General features: G+C 43.2%; 1 protein-coding gene across 5 annotated transcripts in view; it reads right to left on the bottom strand.

Moving 5' to 3' along the window:
- Nucleotides 1-3,364: 3,364 nt before the first annotated feature.
- The window catches only part of ATP10A (ATPase phospholipid transporting 10A (putative)), a 194,018-nt gene continuing 179,328 nt past the window's right edge, over nucleotides 3,365-18,054 (bottom strand). For 2 of the 5 annotated variants that reach the window (XM_032342290.1, XM_032342291.1), the window contains exons 15-21: nucleotides 15,474-15,550; nucleotides 11,999-12,124; nucleotides 7,556-7,756; nucleotides 5,646-5,726; nucleotides 5,463-5,567; nucleotides 4,806-4,993; nucleotides 3,365-4,666 (exon numbers count right to left, since the gene is read on the bottom strand). In XM_032342290.1, coding sequence (XP_032198181.1) covers nucleotides 4,048-4,666; nucleotides 4,806-4,993; nucleotides 5,463-5,567; nucleotides 5,646-5,726; nucleotides 7,556-7,756; nucleotides 11,999-12,124; nucleotides 15,474-15,550 — 1,397 coding nt within the window. In that variant the 3' untranslated portion in view covers nucleotides 3,365-4,047. Of the gene's footprint in view, nucleotides 4,667-4,805; nucleotides 4,994-5,365; nucleotides 5,568-5,645; nucleotides 5,727-7,555; nucleotides 7,757-11,998; nucleotides 12,125-15,473; nucleotides 15,551-18,054 lie in introns of those variants that run through there. The other 3 variants (XM_032342292.1, XM_032342294.1, XM_032342293.1) reach the window with 3 other exon arrangements.

Below are 18,054 nucleotides of genomic sequence, written 5' to 3' on the forward strand. Positions count from 1 at the left end.
AGAAACTGAAAGCTTGAATAGAGCCATAACCAGCAAAGAAATTGAATCAGTAATCAAGAATCTCCCAATAAACAAAAGTCCAGGGTTGGATGGCTTTCCAGGGGAATTCTACCAAACATTTAAAGAAGAATTAATACCCATTTTTCTGAAAATATTCCAAAAAATAGAAATCAAAGGAACATTTCCAAAGTCATTCTATGAGACCAGTATCACCTTGATTCCGAAACCAAAGGCCCCACTAAAAAGGAGAATTACAGACCAATATTCCTGATGACCATGGATGCAAACATTCTCACTGAGATACTAGCCTACAGGATGCAACAGTACATTAAAAAGATTATTCACCAGAACCAAGTGGGATTTTTTCCTGGGCTGTGGGGGTGGTTCACCATCCACAAATCAATCAATGTGATATACCACATTAATAAAAGAAAGGATAAGAACCATATGATCCTCTCAATAGATGCAGAAAAATCATTTGACAGAATACAACATCCTTTCTTGATAAAAACCTTCCACCATATAGGAATAGAGGGAACATACCTCAACATCATAAGTCATATACAGAAGACTAATATCTAATTAGCTAATTAGCTAATATCATCCTCAGCTAATATCATCCTCAACGGGGAAAAATTGAGAGCTTTTTTGCTCTCAGTGTTGTCTGTTCTTACCATTGTTATTCAACATAGTACTGGAAGGCCTAGATTCACCAGTGAGACAACAAAAAGAAATAAAATTGGCAAAGAAGGCAACTTTTCACCCTTTGCAGATGGCATGATGATATGTTATGTAGAAACCCAAAAGACTCCATCAAAAAATTGCTAGATTTGATACAAGAGTTCAGCAAAGTTTCAGGATATAAAATCAACACACAGAAGTCAGTTGCATTTCTGTACACTGACAATGAAGCAATAGAAAGAGAAATCAAGGATTTGATCCCATTTGTAGTTGGACTAAAAACCATAGGATGCCTAGGAATAAACCTAACCAAAGAGGAAAAGGATCTGTATTCTTTTTTTTTTTTTAAAGATTTTATTTATTTATTTGACAGAGAGAAATCACAAGCAGATGGAGAGGCAGGCAGAGAGAGAGGAAGGCAGAGAGAGAGGAAGGGAAGCAGGCTCCCGGTTGAGCAGAGAGCCCGATGCGGGACTTGATCCCAGGACCCTGAGATCATGACCTGAGCCGAAGGCAGCGGCTTAACCCACTGAGCCACCCAGGCGCCCGAAAAGGATCTGTATTCTGAAAACTATAGAACACTTATGAAAGAAATTGAAGAGGACACTAAGAAATGGTAAAACATTCTATGTCCCATGCCCGTGGATTGGAAGAGCTAATACTTTTAAAATATCCATGCTATGCAAAGGAATCTACACATTTAACGCAATCCCTATCAAAATACCACCAGCATTTTTTCAAAGAGCTAGAACAATCCTAAAATTTGTATGGAACCACAAAAGACCCCAAATAGGAAAGGTAATGTTGAGAAGGAAAACCAAAGCTGGAGGTATCACAATTCTAGACTTCAAGCTCTATTACAATGCTGTAATCATAAAGATAGTATGGTACTGGCATAAAAACAGACACATAGATTAATGGAACAGAATAGAGAACCCAGAAATGGACCCTCAACTCTATGATCAATTAACCTTTGACAAAGCAGGAAAGGATAGCCAGTGGAAAAAAGAAAGTCTCTTCAACAAATGGTGTTGGGAAAACTGCACAGCCAAAAGCAGAAGAATGAAACTGGACCATTCTCTTACATTATACACAAAAATAAACTCAAAAGGGATGAATGACCTAAACATGAGACAGGAATCCATCAAAATTCCAAAGGCAAACAAAGGCAGCAACTTCTTCAACCTTGGCCACAGCAACTTCTTGCTAGATCCATCTTCAAAGACAAGGGAAACAAAAGCAAAAATGAACTATTGGGACTTCATCAGGATAAAAGACTTCCGTATAGCAAAGGGAATAGTCAACGAAACCAAACGTCAACCTATGGAATGGGAGAAGATATTCACACATATCAGATAAAAAGCCAGTATCTAAAATCTATAAAGAATTTATCAAACTCCAACACCCAAAAAACAAAAAATCCCATCCATGGACAGAAGACATGAACAGACATTTCTCCATTGAAGACATACAAATGGATAATAGACACATGGAAAAATGCTCAACATCACTTATCATCAGGGAAGTACAAATCAAAACAACAATGAGATACCACTTTACACCAGTCAGAATGGCTAAAATTAATAACTCAGATGTGGGTGAGGAGAAAGGGAAATCCTCTTATAATGTTGGTGGGACAGTAAACTGCTGCAGCTACTCAGAAAAAATGTTATGGAGGTTCCTCAAAAAGTTGAAAATAGAACTACCCTAGGACCCAGCAATTGCACTACTGGGTATTTATCCAAAAGGTACAAAAATAATGATTCAAAGGTGTGTATGTACCCCAATGTCCACAATATTCAAAATATGGAAAAAACCCAGATGTCCACTGACAGATGAATGGATAAAGAAGATGTGGTGTGTGTGTGTACACACACACACACACACACACACACACACACACTGGAATATTACTCAACCATCAAAAAGAATGAAATCTTGCCATTTGCAATGATGTGGATGGAACTAGAGGGTATTATGCTAGGTAAAATAAGTCAGAGAAAGACAAATATGATATGATTTTACTCATGTGGAACTTAAGAAATAAAACAGAAGAACATAGGGGAGGAGAAGGAAAAATAAGATAAAAACAGAGGGAAGCAAACCGTAAGAGACTCTTAACTATAGGAAACAAACTGAAGGTTGCTGGAGGGAAGTGGGTGAGGGGGTGGAGTAGCTGGGTGATGGGCATTAAAGAGGGCACTTGGTGTAATGAGCACTGGGTGTTATATGCAGCTGATGAATCACTAACTTTTACCCCTGAAACTAATAATACACTATATGTTAACTAAGTTGAGTTTAAATAAAAGTTTAAAAAAAACAGTTTTAAGTGCAAAAAGAGGTCTCTGTAGAGGGAATGCTATATAATTAATTGCCTTGGATATTTCAATTTTCCCCCCTTTCCCTCTGTTTAGAGGAACAGAAATAATGACTCATATGACAAATGTCTAAAGATACATACTTAAAAAGCCTAGCCTCTTGACAGAAAGAGTCTTGTGGGGCTGGTAGCCTAATGTATGGAGCCATGATGTAACCTGGGGTCATAGCATTACAGTGTGGGGCACCCAGCTGTATTCTTCACGGTGTTTAAAAGGACTTGCCATGAGGAAGCACCCTGTGGTACTCAGAACATGCTGTTAGGTCACATATTAATAACTTCACACAATAATGGCAACAGGGCCCATTCTCTTTGCAAAGTGAAGGTTGTTTATTGTTTGTTATGATTTTGACAGGCAAGACCCTACATAGGGACCGTAATACCTACAAGGTGATCTTTATAGAATGCCTGCATAGATTTCAACATTGGGATGAACTCCTTGCGTGCATTCCTTCCTTCCCTTTTCTGGGTGAAACAGAGCCAAGCTCTCCCAGGCTGGTGGAGGCAGTGTGGGAGAACAGGGGACAAGGACCGAGAAGTTGCATTCTTGCCCTGTCATCTCCCCTCACTGCTGTCCACACCCACTGGGATTCACTGAGCTCATACACACATTTTCACATGGGGAAAGCAAAGGTCATTCATGTTGGAGAATATCAATCATATTGCATTTTCTTATAAAATGAGATGAAAAAATAAATCTAAACACACTTTTCAAGTGTTACTCTTCTTTAAACTTTTATAAATGTTAAAGCTCTCATTTTTCTTTTCAATATATTCTACTTAGAACTTTTAAAAAATAAACTTTCTTTTTTGGTACCTTTCATTTCCTGTGTTAGCCTTGGAAACATAAAATACATCTCACTAGAACTCTTCTGTGCAAATAATAAACATAAATAATATAACATCTAAGTTATAAAAAAAAAAAAAAAAGAGGCCATTTCAAGGTTTTCACTGCTACAGCTATCCACTGCAGTCTCTGGAAGATGTTCCTAGAAGTAGTCAGTGGTCTGCCTGCTTAAGCCACACAGATCCTGGTCTGGCTGAGGTGGGCTGGGCAAGAACTCGCTGTCCTGTTTGTCCATCTGTAAACTACTTCGAGAGAACTGTAAGACACTTCCCAGCCCACTGACCAGTGAGAGAGAGGAAATCCAGTTGAGGGAGCTGAAGTTAGGCAGGTTGAAAATGGATGACAGGGGCGCTGCCCTGCTGGTATGGGTGGGTTTCATCTTGGAGTCCCCAGGACATCCTTCCAGGATAGGCTCCCTTGGCATGGAGGACCCCGGGGCCTGACTGCTCAGTCCCTCCAGCAGAATGTCTTCCCTTAAAGGTACATTCATGTCCACCACATTGGGCTCTCCACTAGCCTCTGGGGAGCAGGCTGGTTGTTGTATGTGCCATGACGCCTGTGAGGTGCAATCCTGGGATAGGGGTCCAGAGGTACTGATGCTCTTCTGTTCTGATGACTCAGTTCTGGGTTCTTCTGAAGGGTGTCCCTGAGCAAAGTTCTCTTTGGGAGCAATGAGTTTCTTGGGGCGCCTCTTGGCCAGTTGGCGCCCCCGCTGAAGTTGGGTGGGGAAAAGACTCCCCTGCAGGGCTTTGAAAAACAATCTGGAAAGAGCATATACAAAACATTCATCTGTGGGTGGTGACTTTGAATCTTCTGAGAGTTTCATTGTATAAAAATAGAGGTCTGAGAATGCTCTCAGAACTCGTTTAAGACTTGAGGGACACTGTCCCTGATACCCACCTGGGAAGCAGTGCAGCAACAGGTGCTATGAGACAAGTCAAATAGAATACAGGGTCGCCCAGTAATGTCTGCATAGTCCAATAAGGGTTGGACGGAGGATAACACGTTTCACAAGAAGCATTGTAAATCAAAGCCACAGTGAAAAACAGAAGGATACTGAAGCCGCAAGCTATCCAGTTGAGCCAGGTCTAAGGGGGAAAGAGAAAGGGCATTTATTTAAATAGAGTTGCACTGGTTATCCATCAGTGCATAGCTGTTCTCAGGGCTTGGTGAAAACACGGGTCTGTGGCACAGGCAGCTGGGAGGGTCTGATGAAGCCTTTGGCATCAGTGAAACACCCTGGGCACAGTCAAGGAGTCAGGCATAGGAAGGAAAGACAGAGGGAAAGGCCAGCATGAGGCAGAGGAGAAGAGGAGAGCAGGCAGGAAGGCGCAAAGTGCTGCCCAGGTGAAGACACCAGTCAGGATGTGGCAGTTCCCACACCAAGGAGCTCTAATACACATGTGGCGGGCCCATGTACTTGTTTCCCTTCTCCACAGTGAAGCTGGCTTTGAAGTCACCTGTCTGCTCAGAAATCTTCTAGATGTCATGGAATCTGCCTGGGAGTGTGGGGCCTGCAGCATCAGCACTCCCTGGGATCATGCCCACAGCTCTTACCCAGGTCTTGGTTTCAATACCCAGGTGCAGAAGGAAGGTGAACAGCGCGATGGCCGTGATGGGGGTTCCCCAGGTAAATACATCTGTGTCTGAGTCATAGTAGGCCTGAAAGACAGTAGTGTCCTATGTCTGTGGGTTGCTGGATGAAGCTGGTGAGAAAGGCTGTTCCAGGTGCCAACTTACCAGGTAAGGAATGAAAAAGCAAACCAGGCTCTGGAAGGCAGCATCAGCCATGTTTAACCAGAACGTGCGTGGCCGATACTCCTTAGACACAAAAACAAGCACAGAAATTATAGAAAAGTAAGAATCTCTTCAAATGATGTCTTCCAGTAGTACAGGGCCATTAATGCACAAGATAAGCACCCCAGGGGAACTTGCTAATTCAAGACTTTGGCGAGTTGGGGTCGGGTCGCAGAGGGACTACAAGAACGTCTGCAGAGGCATCATCTGCAGCCGGGTCAATCATTCAGAGCATCTGTCCACAAGACCAGCTTCTCTAGATCTAGGTCAACAGCAGACACATAAAACGACTGCCTAAATCCTAAGAGGGAGCATTTTTTTAAAGCAAGATTTATTTATTTGAGAGAGAGAGAGCAGGGAGAGGGGCAGAGGGAGAGAATCTCAAGCAGACTCCCCAGTGATGATGGAGCCCAACATGGGGCTCGATCTCATCACCCTGGTATCATGACCTAAGCCAAAATCACAAGTTGGACGCTTAGCTGACTGAGCCACTCAGGTGTCCCCAAGGGAGCATGTCTCTACAATAGGAAACAGCACCTCAAATTCTGCATGTCCTGCTCTAATCTGAGTTCTTCTGCTCCTACTTTGCATGATGTTGCTGCCCTTTGTTGTTGGGTCCCCTAGAATGTTTCTTAAGAGTGAGTCTTTTTAAAAAAATGGATCATGGAAGTGTTCAATGTTAAAATAAAAAAGCTGTACACTGAGGGCAAAATGACCTTGATATGGACTGATCAAGACTTCATTTCCTGGGCAACTACATTTGTATTTGACTCTGAGCTCCTAAGCAGCTGGGGCTGGTACTGGCCTACAGGAAATGTAGATTGGACTGAATGAGCACTTACTGAGCACTTAAGAAAGTGCTGGCTAGGCCCCTCCTTCAGTCCTCTATCTCCCCAGGACAATCTTCTTGTGCCTTGTTCCCTTGGCCAGCCCCAGCCCCTGGCCAAGGACAGGAGGACAAGCTTGGTACAGCCATTCCTCCAGTGCAAGGTATCATGCAGAGGCCCTCCTCATCTGCTTGACCCTCAGTTGTTCCCACCCCACAGCCCCACCCCTGCTGCCTACCTTGAGGGAACCCAGTGTCAGTGAAGGTGACCAGGGGAAGTCAACTCAAAAGTAAACAAATTCTAAATCAGACACTGTTGTAAGACATAGGCAGCTCCATTCCCTTTGCACACATACAATAATTCCAACTAGCAAAAAGAAGCACTTAGAGGGCCAACTTTAAATGCTGGTAGGAATAGCTAGTAATTAGCGTGTCAATCTATGTGTTGTGTTGATGTAAACATATACTTATATCTGCTTGTATTCACTTATTCTTTCAATGGATTCTCCATGGGTTTATCTGCTGATTAGTTCCCATTCAAAATAAATCACATTTTGAGGGGATTATTTTAGAAAAATCCCTGTGCAGGAGGCAGCAATTCACATGACCCTGACTTCGATTCCAAGTGGACTTTCCTTAGGCTCCTGGAGACTGTTGGTATAGAGAATTTTCATGTCATTATATATTTTTTTCTATTAACCTTCCTCTTTTTTTTTTTTAACTGAGGTACATTGGTACACAAAAACTGCACACATTTAATGTATACTTCTTGATGAGTTTGGACATATGCACATACCAGGATACCATCACTCCAACCATTAACCTCACTCTACTTAATACACAGCTCCTACACAATTAAGTAGATAGAATCCATTTTTTACCTCCTGCTGGTTATTTTCCAAAATTTTAACAATTTCCCCCAGGATGTCCATTTAAAGGGAGGTGTAGAGACTTTCATTCTCTGTAGGTGAATGTGGAGAGTGGGAGGGCCAAGCAATAGGAGATGGGGGCAGGAAAGGAGCCTCACCTCCATGTTCTGGCCACTCTTGTAGAGCTGTGGTTCAGTCAGCAGCACTTCAGCTGGCACGTCCTTGTCCAGCACCCCAGTCACGAGCTGGGGAAGTGACGAGAAGAGCAGATTAAAGAAGATCAGATACCACTGGTCAATCATGGCAGATGCAGAGAAGCCACAGTAAAACTGGAACCAAAACAGGAGGCCCACGAACATCTGAAATCAAGAAAGGAAGAATGGGGACAAGCAATTCTTAGCTGTCCTTGCAGATTCATATCCAAGGTATCTAAGGGTTTTGTAGAATTTGACTATAAAGATTGAATTTAGAGGCAGAAATTTCCTTCAAAGCTCTAATCTTATAGCACGCTCTCACACATGCTCGCTCTCTCTCTCTCCTCATTTCTTTCAGCATGAAGGACTGGCAATTGGAGATGAAAATTCCCAAGGACAGCCCACAGAGAGACGATGCTGCTGATAACAGCCCACAGGAAATGCAGATCAAATGGAATAGCATTTATTTAGCATCTATGAAAGTGCTGGATAGGTCCTTCCTGACAGTCCCTTAACTAACAGGACAAACTCGTTGTATCTTGTTACTACAGCCAGGTGAGGAGATAAGGTCCAGTTGAGTATAGAAATTCCCCATAAAGGTACAGCAGGGACCTTCCCTAGTAGCTGTCCTCTATGATCCTAAACCAAACCTATCTATTCTACATCTCAGATCTTGCTTCTCTCTTTAGTTACTTACCCTTTCTGATGAGGAACAGTGGGCAATTATTGATTCCCATGGCAGGGGGAACACACACACGCACAGCAACAAAGTCAACGATGATACCAGGGTTGCTGCTGTGACCAAGCCCAGATATCCACCAGGCACTCTAATGGCAGATGAGGTATAGGTATAATCACTGGTTCTCAGAGTTATCCCTGCCTTGCTGAACAGGAAAGTGAGGGTCAGGGAGAATGAGCAGCTTCTTCAAGTCCATGCTCAGTAGGAGGAGTTGAGGGGATCTCTTCCCCTTATTACTTGATCACTGAACATCCGTGGCTTGAGTGCGTTTACATGGGGCATGGCAATTTAGCAATGTAAAAGCATTTAACCTATTAGCTGTATATTTTGGCATAGATCATTTGACCCTTTTCTGCCTCAGTGTCCTTGTCCTTGAAATGGGCACCCCCTAACAGTACTTAGCTTTGGGCTGTTGTGAGGATTAATGAACTAATACATTTAAAGTACTCACACAGTCTCCTTGTACACTGTGATTTATTGTTGTTTGAGTTAGCAGTACAGCCATTTCCTATGAGGCTCAAGCAGGGTAGTGTGCTTACTCGATTCAGAGAAAAGGAATCTCAGGTCCAAGATGTTGAATGACTTGACTATGGCCATTGTGTGAGTAATAAAAGCTGACCTGTTCAAACCACTTGTGGGTCTTGGCCTGGAGGGCAGACACCCCCAGGTGGAGAACATTCTCTGCAGGGGACCTCAGGTAATGGCCTGGGTTTTGGTTCTGAAGTTGCCACTATCTTTCTTTCTGACCTTGACTCAGTCACTTACCTTCTCTGAGCTTTGGTTTCTGGACCTGCAAATGGCTTGGTCTGAAGATCAGGAAGCAATGACACATATCCTCCAAGTCTTGTTTCAATCTATGACTTAGTGCAACTTACCCTTCCACACCGAAAACTGACAGACTTGGGTTTTTCATTGATTTTCTTCCCTTCTCACTCCCACGGCTGACTTTCTCTCACCCACCCCCACAGGCTCAGCCTAATGACTCATCAGTGAACAACTGGAGTCAAGAGAAAGAGGAGGAAAGGTACTTAGTTAATTGACATTTTTTCCTTATAGTACCCAAAAGCCTTCTTCCCAAACTACTGTTGCTATGGAAACTTTTCTTTTCTGTTCTTTTTTGGAAGGGAAGACTAACTTACTCCTAAAACTAATGAATTTCTCACTTTTGGAGGTAGGGTAATTATCCTTGCACTTCTCAACTAGATTGAGCACCTGTTAACAGAGGCCTTGCATCTCAGCTGTCCCCTTGGGACTCTTCCGGCTCTTGTTCAGTTTGTTTCCTTCTAGCTCATTTTCTACGGGGGCAGTGGCATTCAGGGGTGGTGGGCTGGGGGAAGAGAGGGCTCTGCTGTATTATGTATATATTCTTCAAGGTCTGAATCTTAACTGAAAAGCTTTGGGCTTGATCCCTAGCCCCGCTGTGTGGGGCACGGGCTGACTCAGCTCCTCCTTACCCAGCTGCTGCAAGGGGCTGCTATGGACGCAGGGGCCCTGGGAGCAGGGCTAAGCCCTAGATGGGCTCCTGGGGGAGGAAGCTGGGAGGAAGCTGGAAGGAAGACGAGGCCCGAGGCCACCTGCAGCCCTCTGGCAGCAGCCCCAGCCCTGACAACCGGGTTTCATTTTGTGCTCTCCCGTCACAAATGCTGCACTATCGGTTCTGAACTTTTTATCTGCAGATTCTAATTTATGCCTTCTCCTCCCCATCCCCTTTATGAGGACAGATTCATCATGCCAGGCAGGAGGCTGTGCCCATTCAGGTGGCCACTCTGGCACTTATTTGAAACTGAAATGCTGAATTCCCTCCCCTCAGTCTGAGAAATTTTCATGAGGAATTATGGAAAATCAGAGCTCAACTCTCATGCTTTGTTTTCAAATAAAGGAAAAAAAATCCCTAGAAAGCAAGTAACTTGCTCAAGATTGCACAAAAATTAATGACAGAAACAGAGCTGGGGTTCTACGTTCTCAGCCTCACTCATCTATACTCAAGCATCCCTCCACCTCTTTGGGAACTGGGAAATTCTAGGCTTGTAAGTATATGCATGGGGTCTCAGCTCTGGGCATGCAATGCCAGGTGGTTGAGAGAAAGCAGGGAGTAACTGGCCAAGGCCAAGGGAAGCATGGCACAGACTTACTTGGACACAATCCCAGGCAGAACCTAATCCGAATTAATTTCCAGGACCTAACTGATCAAATTAGACATGATGTGATTGACCCTGGGTATTTGTATTCATTTATTAGAAGACATTTTGAAAAATGGGTGAGAGTAAGGGGAGCAAGAGTGTTGGGAAAAGTAGATGGGTCTAAATCTCCAGAGCAAACAGGAAGACGAACAAGAGTTACACCGATGGCAGTTTAGAACTAGCAGGGAGATCTTTTAATGGAAAGAGGAAAAAAATATCTCTCTCCCTCTCTCTCTCTCTCTATATATATATATACACACACACATATATATCTATATATAGACAGATAGATATCTTTTAATTTATTGTATTTTGTTCTTTTTTAGGAGAGTATAGGATGATCCTGACACTGGAATTGTGGCATCCAATGTGGCAGAATTGTGGAACTACCCTGAAAGATCACTTACCCCAAGAATTTATTTATTTTGTCTCCTTGTTTGTACATTCAGCCACAAGGTTTTAGAGACAAGAGCAACAAGCAGCAACTCCTCAACTTCTTAGCAGAATGTCAACCCATTACCTATGAGTAGATAAGGATTCTAAAACGGCCATGGCATCCATGCTAGAGGACTATGGAAAAGGACACCTGTCTGCCAAGGGCTTAGTAACAAAGGACCTAAGCGTTAAACATTAGGATCAACATGAAATGGAGCATGGCCCTGGAAGAGAGTCTCTGGAGAGACAGAATTATAATCAGTCAGCCAGGCCTGGGCATGACCTAACTGGATGGTCAGTTATAGACAGAGCTTGCCAGAAGGGGGCACGTCTGCCCTGACAGCACTGGAGAAAGTGTGGCAAGGACCTGCTGGTGGCCCTGTTCCTGGGGCCCTATACCTGTGTCCTGACCAGGGGACTCACACACCTGGCCCAGTGTGGTTATGTTTCCACAGAGGCCATTCAGTACTGGGATCACAGCATGACTAAGTGTTCTCATTCAGACTCCAGCACTGCCACTGCACTCCTGCTTGTCCCTGGATTTCCCTGTCTGCTCTAGAAAGAGCACTGATTAGAGGATTCCTGTCTATGGATACCTTAGCAGTCTGCTCCCAGGAAACACATTAACAGAGTGGCTAAGAGTTGGGAGTCCAATGAGCTGGGTTAAATGCAGCCTTGACTACTCCCTGTGTGACCTTGTACAGACCACTGCAACTCATGATTCCCCCACTTCTTATTATAAAGCACTAAATGGATATTCTTGTTTGATCTGTTTTTACAACTTTCTCCTTTAGAGGTGCAGCTACCTTCATGACCCTGTGAGCTAGACTTCTTGAGCCCACAGGGGGAAAGGCCAGGCTCGGCCTGGGGTAAGTTCACAGAGGCCAAGGAGGATGGAACCAACAGGAAGCTCTGGGATGCGCAGATGGCCACATTCAGGGGATGGTCTAATAAATCTTAGCTCAGGCTTTTTGATGTAAAAACTCTAGAAACCAAAAAACAAAACAAAACAAACAAAAAACCCTCTAGAAACCAGAAGTATCAAACACCTACTGTATTTTTGTAGAAGAAATACAGCACCATGTTGGCAAGTCGGGAATAGCACCAATGTCCGTGAACAATTAAGAGTCTCTCGAGGTATCGAAATCTTGGCACTGCAAAGTCACTGGCCATCACTGCCTTGAAAGGGAACAAAGTCCTTGTTATTGGTGACATCTTACTCTGTCTAAGGTCTGTCTTATCTCCCCCAAATACAAGGAATGGAGAAATCCAGTTTCAAACACAATGTGCACATGATTGGCCAAAGCTTACTTTATCCCCATTTCCCTTATTATCTCTTTTAATTAAAAAAATGAATCAATCTCAGCAAGCATTCTTGTTCAGGGGTATCATTTTATAGTACTCATTTAAGATTCTGAATATATGTAACTGATTTTTAAAAGTTTTTGTTTTCCCATGCCCCTTCCCCCTTTTTAAAAGATTTTATTTATTTATTTGAGAGAGAGACAGAGATAGCGAGAGACAGAGATCCCAGAGGACCCTGGGATCATGACGTGAGCTGAAGGCAGATGCCTAACCAACTGAACCACCTGGGTGCCCCATTGTTTTCCCATGTCTTCTTTAACAAGCAAAAAACAAAAATAAAAACCCAGAGAGGCAGTTTCCCTACTCTTCTCCACCCCTTGATATTTTATTCATATTGGGATCTCAACCCAAAGATGAACCAAAGCTGCCCCTTTTCTATGAATCAGAGACAGGCAGTTGGCCTTCTTGGGAGGTGTGTTTTGGACCCTTCTTAGCAGTCACAAGTGACAAGTAAGGCCAAGCCCATGGCTCTGCTGGCCTTCACATCACCCAGTTCCGGGAAGCTGCAAAAAGGCAACAGGTGTCCACTCTACCCAGAAGGGAGTGAGGACAGCAGGTTTCCTCCATGGAAAGGAAAGATAACTGGGGTTGAAAGTGTCCCTCGCTTCACTGAGTATCATCCTCTATATAATTAAACTAAGTGGGGAAGACAGATGCCATCAAAATGACACCTTTTGTACCCAGAATATCTTAGAATCTACCATATAATGAACTTCTCTGTTGAAAAAAAACTCAAAGAAATTGTCAGGAAAAGATAGATTTCTGCTTATTTTTGGAGGATTATTCTACACAAAAATATAAGTCTTCTTTTAAAATTCAACTCATTTCCCTCTAGTCAAATAATTCCTTGAAAAGAGTTAGATCACAGTTGATGTGGTCCCTTAGCTGAAACAGAATAATGTCATTATACATGACAAAAAAGTGTGAAGCCTTCAAATGTCTGCTTTCTAAACCCAAAGTTAAGGATTTCAAAGCAAATAACTGTTTCTATTCCTCTTCCTATGAACACTGGGGTTTGAGGGCTTTGTGTACTCATCTCCAGCCTTCTGCCACTTCTTCCCACCTCCAAATTTAGGCCCTGCTTGTCCCTCTGTCAAGGCAGTCTATTTGTCCCTCTGTCAAGGCAGCCTTACAAAATGCTCCCAGCTAGGTTAAATCTTCCTGTCAAATACTTAATACCAAAACCAGTGTTTCTCTTTATATCATTTTATAAGAGTTGGGACTATTTATGTACATTTAAAATAAGTATCTGTCTCCCCAACTTTTCTGGACATTCCATGAGAGCCAGGAGAGTAGATGTGATCACCATGTACCTTAAGTTCCCAGTCAGTGCCAGTGCTCAACAAACACGGTGGACCAGATGACCCCATGAACACCAAGCTTCTCAGAGATGCAGGATCTCCTTTGCCCAGCTGGGATAAGCTTCTCACTTTGGCTAAGCAGGAGAGCTCCAACACCCTCACTTATTCTTGATGACTCTGCTCAGATGCCTAGTGTCTGTGTTACCAAAGTGTCCCACAAAGCCCATCTTCCAAAGAGCTCACCTTTGCTTATTGGACTGACTAAAAGGCAAGCAGGGAAAATATTCCCTGGGAACCTGAGCACTTGGAACAGTAAGAAAAGGTATCAGGCCTTACCATCATCTTACATAACGTATCCTCAATAGGAAGTGTAGCTTCAAATAAATGCAGAAGCATCCAACAACATTTTACCTAGAAGTTATTTCCACTCAAAGCTTTGCCTTGGTATGTGCCTTGTCATTTGGCTGTTCCCATCATTCCTCACATGACTTGAAGTATATATCTGCACTGGCCCCTGACTTAAGGAAGTGAACAGTGGTGGTAGCTCAGTCTCCTCCCCATCCACAAACATGAGAGTGTTTCATACAAAATGTATTTACTTGGTGCATTTCTCTGCATGTGCTATTTACAGGCACTTCCCTAGTTAGCTTTTCACTACAGGAAATAGGTGCAATGGAGATGATAATGAAAACATCAGAATGAACCAACCATCTTGTTCATCCATTCACTCCCCATGTACTAAGTGGCATTAAAAGGCAGAGATGAGGTGCCCTGGGTGGCTCAATCACTTAAGCATCAGCCTTTGGCTCAGGTCATGATCCCAGGGTCCTGGGATGGAGTCCCATGTTGAACTCTTTGTTCAGTGGGGAGCCTGCTTCTCCCTCTCTCTCTGCCTGCCCCTCTGCCTACTTGTGCTCTCTCTACTCTCTCTCTGTCAAATAAATACTTAAAATCTTAAAAAAAAAAAAAGGCAGGGTTGAGTCCAACCTTGGGCTGCACTTTCATTTCATGGAAGAATTAAAACCATGCAAGTAACATAACACAGTGACTCAGGTCAAATGAAGGCAGGAAGAGAGTAAGGTACATGCTAAGGATGGGCCAGAGGAACTACTGGGTTTCTAGCTCGGGACTTTCCATCTTACTGTTATTTTAATGTCAGGTAAGAAAATTAGTGAGTTCTGCAAAGGCCTGGCACATACAAGTGTTCACTGAATAAATACTGACTGCATCAGTGAATAAATCAACCAATGACTAAATGGTGACCAGCATCTGGAATTTTTAGAAGGAAACTGGAAACGTTGTTTTCTGAAGTCTCCACCAACTTAAAAAAATGTCATGATTAAAAATTAATCAAATGTTGGAAATCGTTGTGATCTTACATCCAGAATAAAGTTAATTTTAATTAACTCGCGTGTTCAGCATCTGAATCACATGTTAAGAACCAACACAGTAGCAAATGAAAAAGGAAGAAATAGATTTTCATGTGAGTCAAGATGGATACATTCCATTTTTATAGCGATACCAGGTTCCAACAGTCCAACAGCAGAGTCATTTTTTCAAATGGAACAGTAAAACATGCTTTCTTCCAAGCATGAGCCATAAATAGAGAGAAGGTGATGACTCACCTTGCCTAACTCTGTTCCACTTATTTCACAAAAATATACTTAGGGACCTAGGAAAAGCTGTTTACTGCTTCATAAACATGAAGAATTAGCCACCTCTACCTTATCTTCTACAGCTTAGTAGAAAGTGAGCATCACATTGCACTGAAGGCCAACCCTTTAGATTTGTCGGACAAAGCCTATGACAAGGTACGACAGTGGGCCAATTAGTCACATAGGACAGCCCTGATTGGTCTTTACCTGCATGCCCTCCTGGCCCGAGATTCCCACACCCACATCTGCCACCTGGATCATGCTGACATCATTGGCTCCATCTCCTAGAAACAGCATAGGCAGGAAGAATCGTTTGAGTTGAGATGCACAGAATCAAATGACTTGACGGATCTTCATGGGGTCCCTACTGGGCTGAGTCCTATGAAAGGGTCATGGGGATGAGTAAGGAAGAAGCAGTGCAGAGTCTGCCCAGGGAAAATTGAGTTAAGCAGTCAGAACAAACATGGCGTGGGGTTTGGAATTGCCAGTCACATCAAGAGATGTTTCAGAAAGCAGGCTAGCATGGTCACCGTTTTGCTTAATATTCACTCTACATTATGGGCTCATATACCTAGAGATAGAGTCCTAGGTAGATAGAGTCCTAGATAGAGACACGGTGTCTTGTGCAGTAAAGATGCTATCACCGTCATTGTTACTATTTACTAAGCTCTAGCCTTTATCACATGTAGAGCATATCAGTAAAGGCTATTCTAATTCATGCTTACATGAGTGGTTTTCTAAACTGAAAAAAGGAAGTTAAGTTCTGCCCAGCAAACTGTACAGCTCTTTCTGTACACTGATTACCAGCTAGCTTATTAGCTATGGTGCTTACCTTTGGGCCCTCTAAAGATGTGATAAAGAAGAACTATTTATTCAGTCAAGCTGCTGACAGAAAATGGTTAGAAACAGAGGACAAAGGTCAGAGATCTCATCACCTTTGGGGAAAAGCAAGCAGAGATTTAAAGTCACTGTCACTCAGGAATAGGGCAGCAGAAGGGCCCAATCACAGAGTATCTCCCAAGTTTCAAATATGCAAAAAGTGCAGATATACAAGTCAAAGTGATTCATAACCTGGTTATAGGATGTCTCGGCTCTATGATTTTTCTGTACTCTTTTTGCACTGGCCTAACATGAGTGATCAGTCAATATTCGTGAAACTGAAATTCTGTGAAGTAATTAACAATCTCTGCAGTTTTTCCCAGAATGTTCCAAACAAAGTGAGATATGGCAGGCAACAATGTTCTCTACATTATTAACCGCTGGACACCTGGGACTAGGTGCCATCAATACTTTCATTTATGGTCAAAGAAATGAGCTAAAGTTCTGATGGGCCATTACTTTCCCTTTTGAAATTCTATTTTGTTTTTTCTTTCTTTCTAAGAAAGAAACTACTTCCATTTTTTTTAAATGAATACCATCCACCAGTGATTCCATGGCTGACCCAGGCACTGACGAGGCTATGAAAATGTAATTTATTCATACATGTGTTACACCAGCCTTACCGGGGGCATGGTCCTCATGCCACCATAGAGAGGACCTCAGAGAAGCCTGCACCTAGCCTGCACACGCCTCAGCACCAACCTACATCACTTGCTAAGGGAGCTCTGAAGGCCACTCCGGATACATGAGGGCAATGGTGGACTGAAACAGCCTTCCCTGAAAGAGGGACACAGCTGGGGCCTTCCCATAGCCTGGACCACAGACTCAGAGTAAACATGTGTTCACATCTATGGTCATCTCCCTACCCTTAGTGATTACCAAAGCCCTGAAGATGTACAGGGCTGTCTCCATAACAACCACACTATGGCTATCCCACCTCAGACCCAGGCTCTACCAGCCTCAACTCTGTCCTGATGAAGTGTCCTGTGTGAGAGAGTAGCAATCCCCATATCAGGAAACTGTCAAAGACCCTTTGCAGAAAACACTGTAATCATTATTGATTGGGGAGGATCTTTTATTTCAGAACCAAATCTCACCTAGGTATAGATTCTATATTCAGGGAGACCAAACTTTTTTGGTATCTGGGGATAAGGGGATCACCCCTTTCCCTGGGCTACCTGCAGTCTTTCCCAGCCCTCACCAGCAGATGGTGCTGCTAAGTCCCTGAACGTGGCTACAGATGGCACCCCAGCCAGAGTGGGTGGGGATGATGCCCTGGGAGGAGGTAGGTGAGGACTGGGTAGCACTGGAGAGGACCCTAGAAGGCTCTCCAGGCTAAAAGTCTGCAAGGAAAAGCCACCATTAGATGCACAGTTCTTAAGGAAATACTGTAAGGTTTAGCAACTACTCACATGGATTCATTTAATTACATGCTTGTCTTGGAACAGTCAGTAAAGTTCAAAGGTTAAGAGGCAACAGGGATTCGGATCACCGTCAGATCTCTGGGTTCTTGCAGTATTATGGAGTTTTGCACTCCAGTTGGGTCATGGTGACCAGAAGCCCCTGCAGAGGGCCTTCTTTTTAAGGTGTTCTGAAACAATACTTAGTATGCAGGGCTCTGCTGTGGCAGAGGCTGCCTGGGACAGCAAATGTCTAGTCTCCTGTCTCCCAAGAAACAGTGTCAGCTTTGTCTTCTTAAACCTCCATTGTATAACTATATACAGCTATATATACAAGCTATAACTGTTGTGCCACACTTTGTGGTTTTCAAGTTCATGTTTTATATTTCAAACAGGCTGCTTATTTTCTTGCACTGGGTGTGAATTTATAAACAGAAAAAAGAGAAAGGAAGTGTTTTCCCATCTTACAGTATAGCACCGACAGGGTGGAAACTCCAGGATGCATCCAC

The sequence above is a fragment of the Mustela erminea genome, chromosome 5 (assembly GCF_009829155.1).
Source record: "Mustela erminea isolate mMusErm1 chromosome 5, mMusErm1.Pri, whole genome shotgun sequence".
NCBI lineage: Eukaryota > Metazoa > Chordata > Mammalia > Carnivora > Mustelidae > Mustela > Mustela erminea.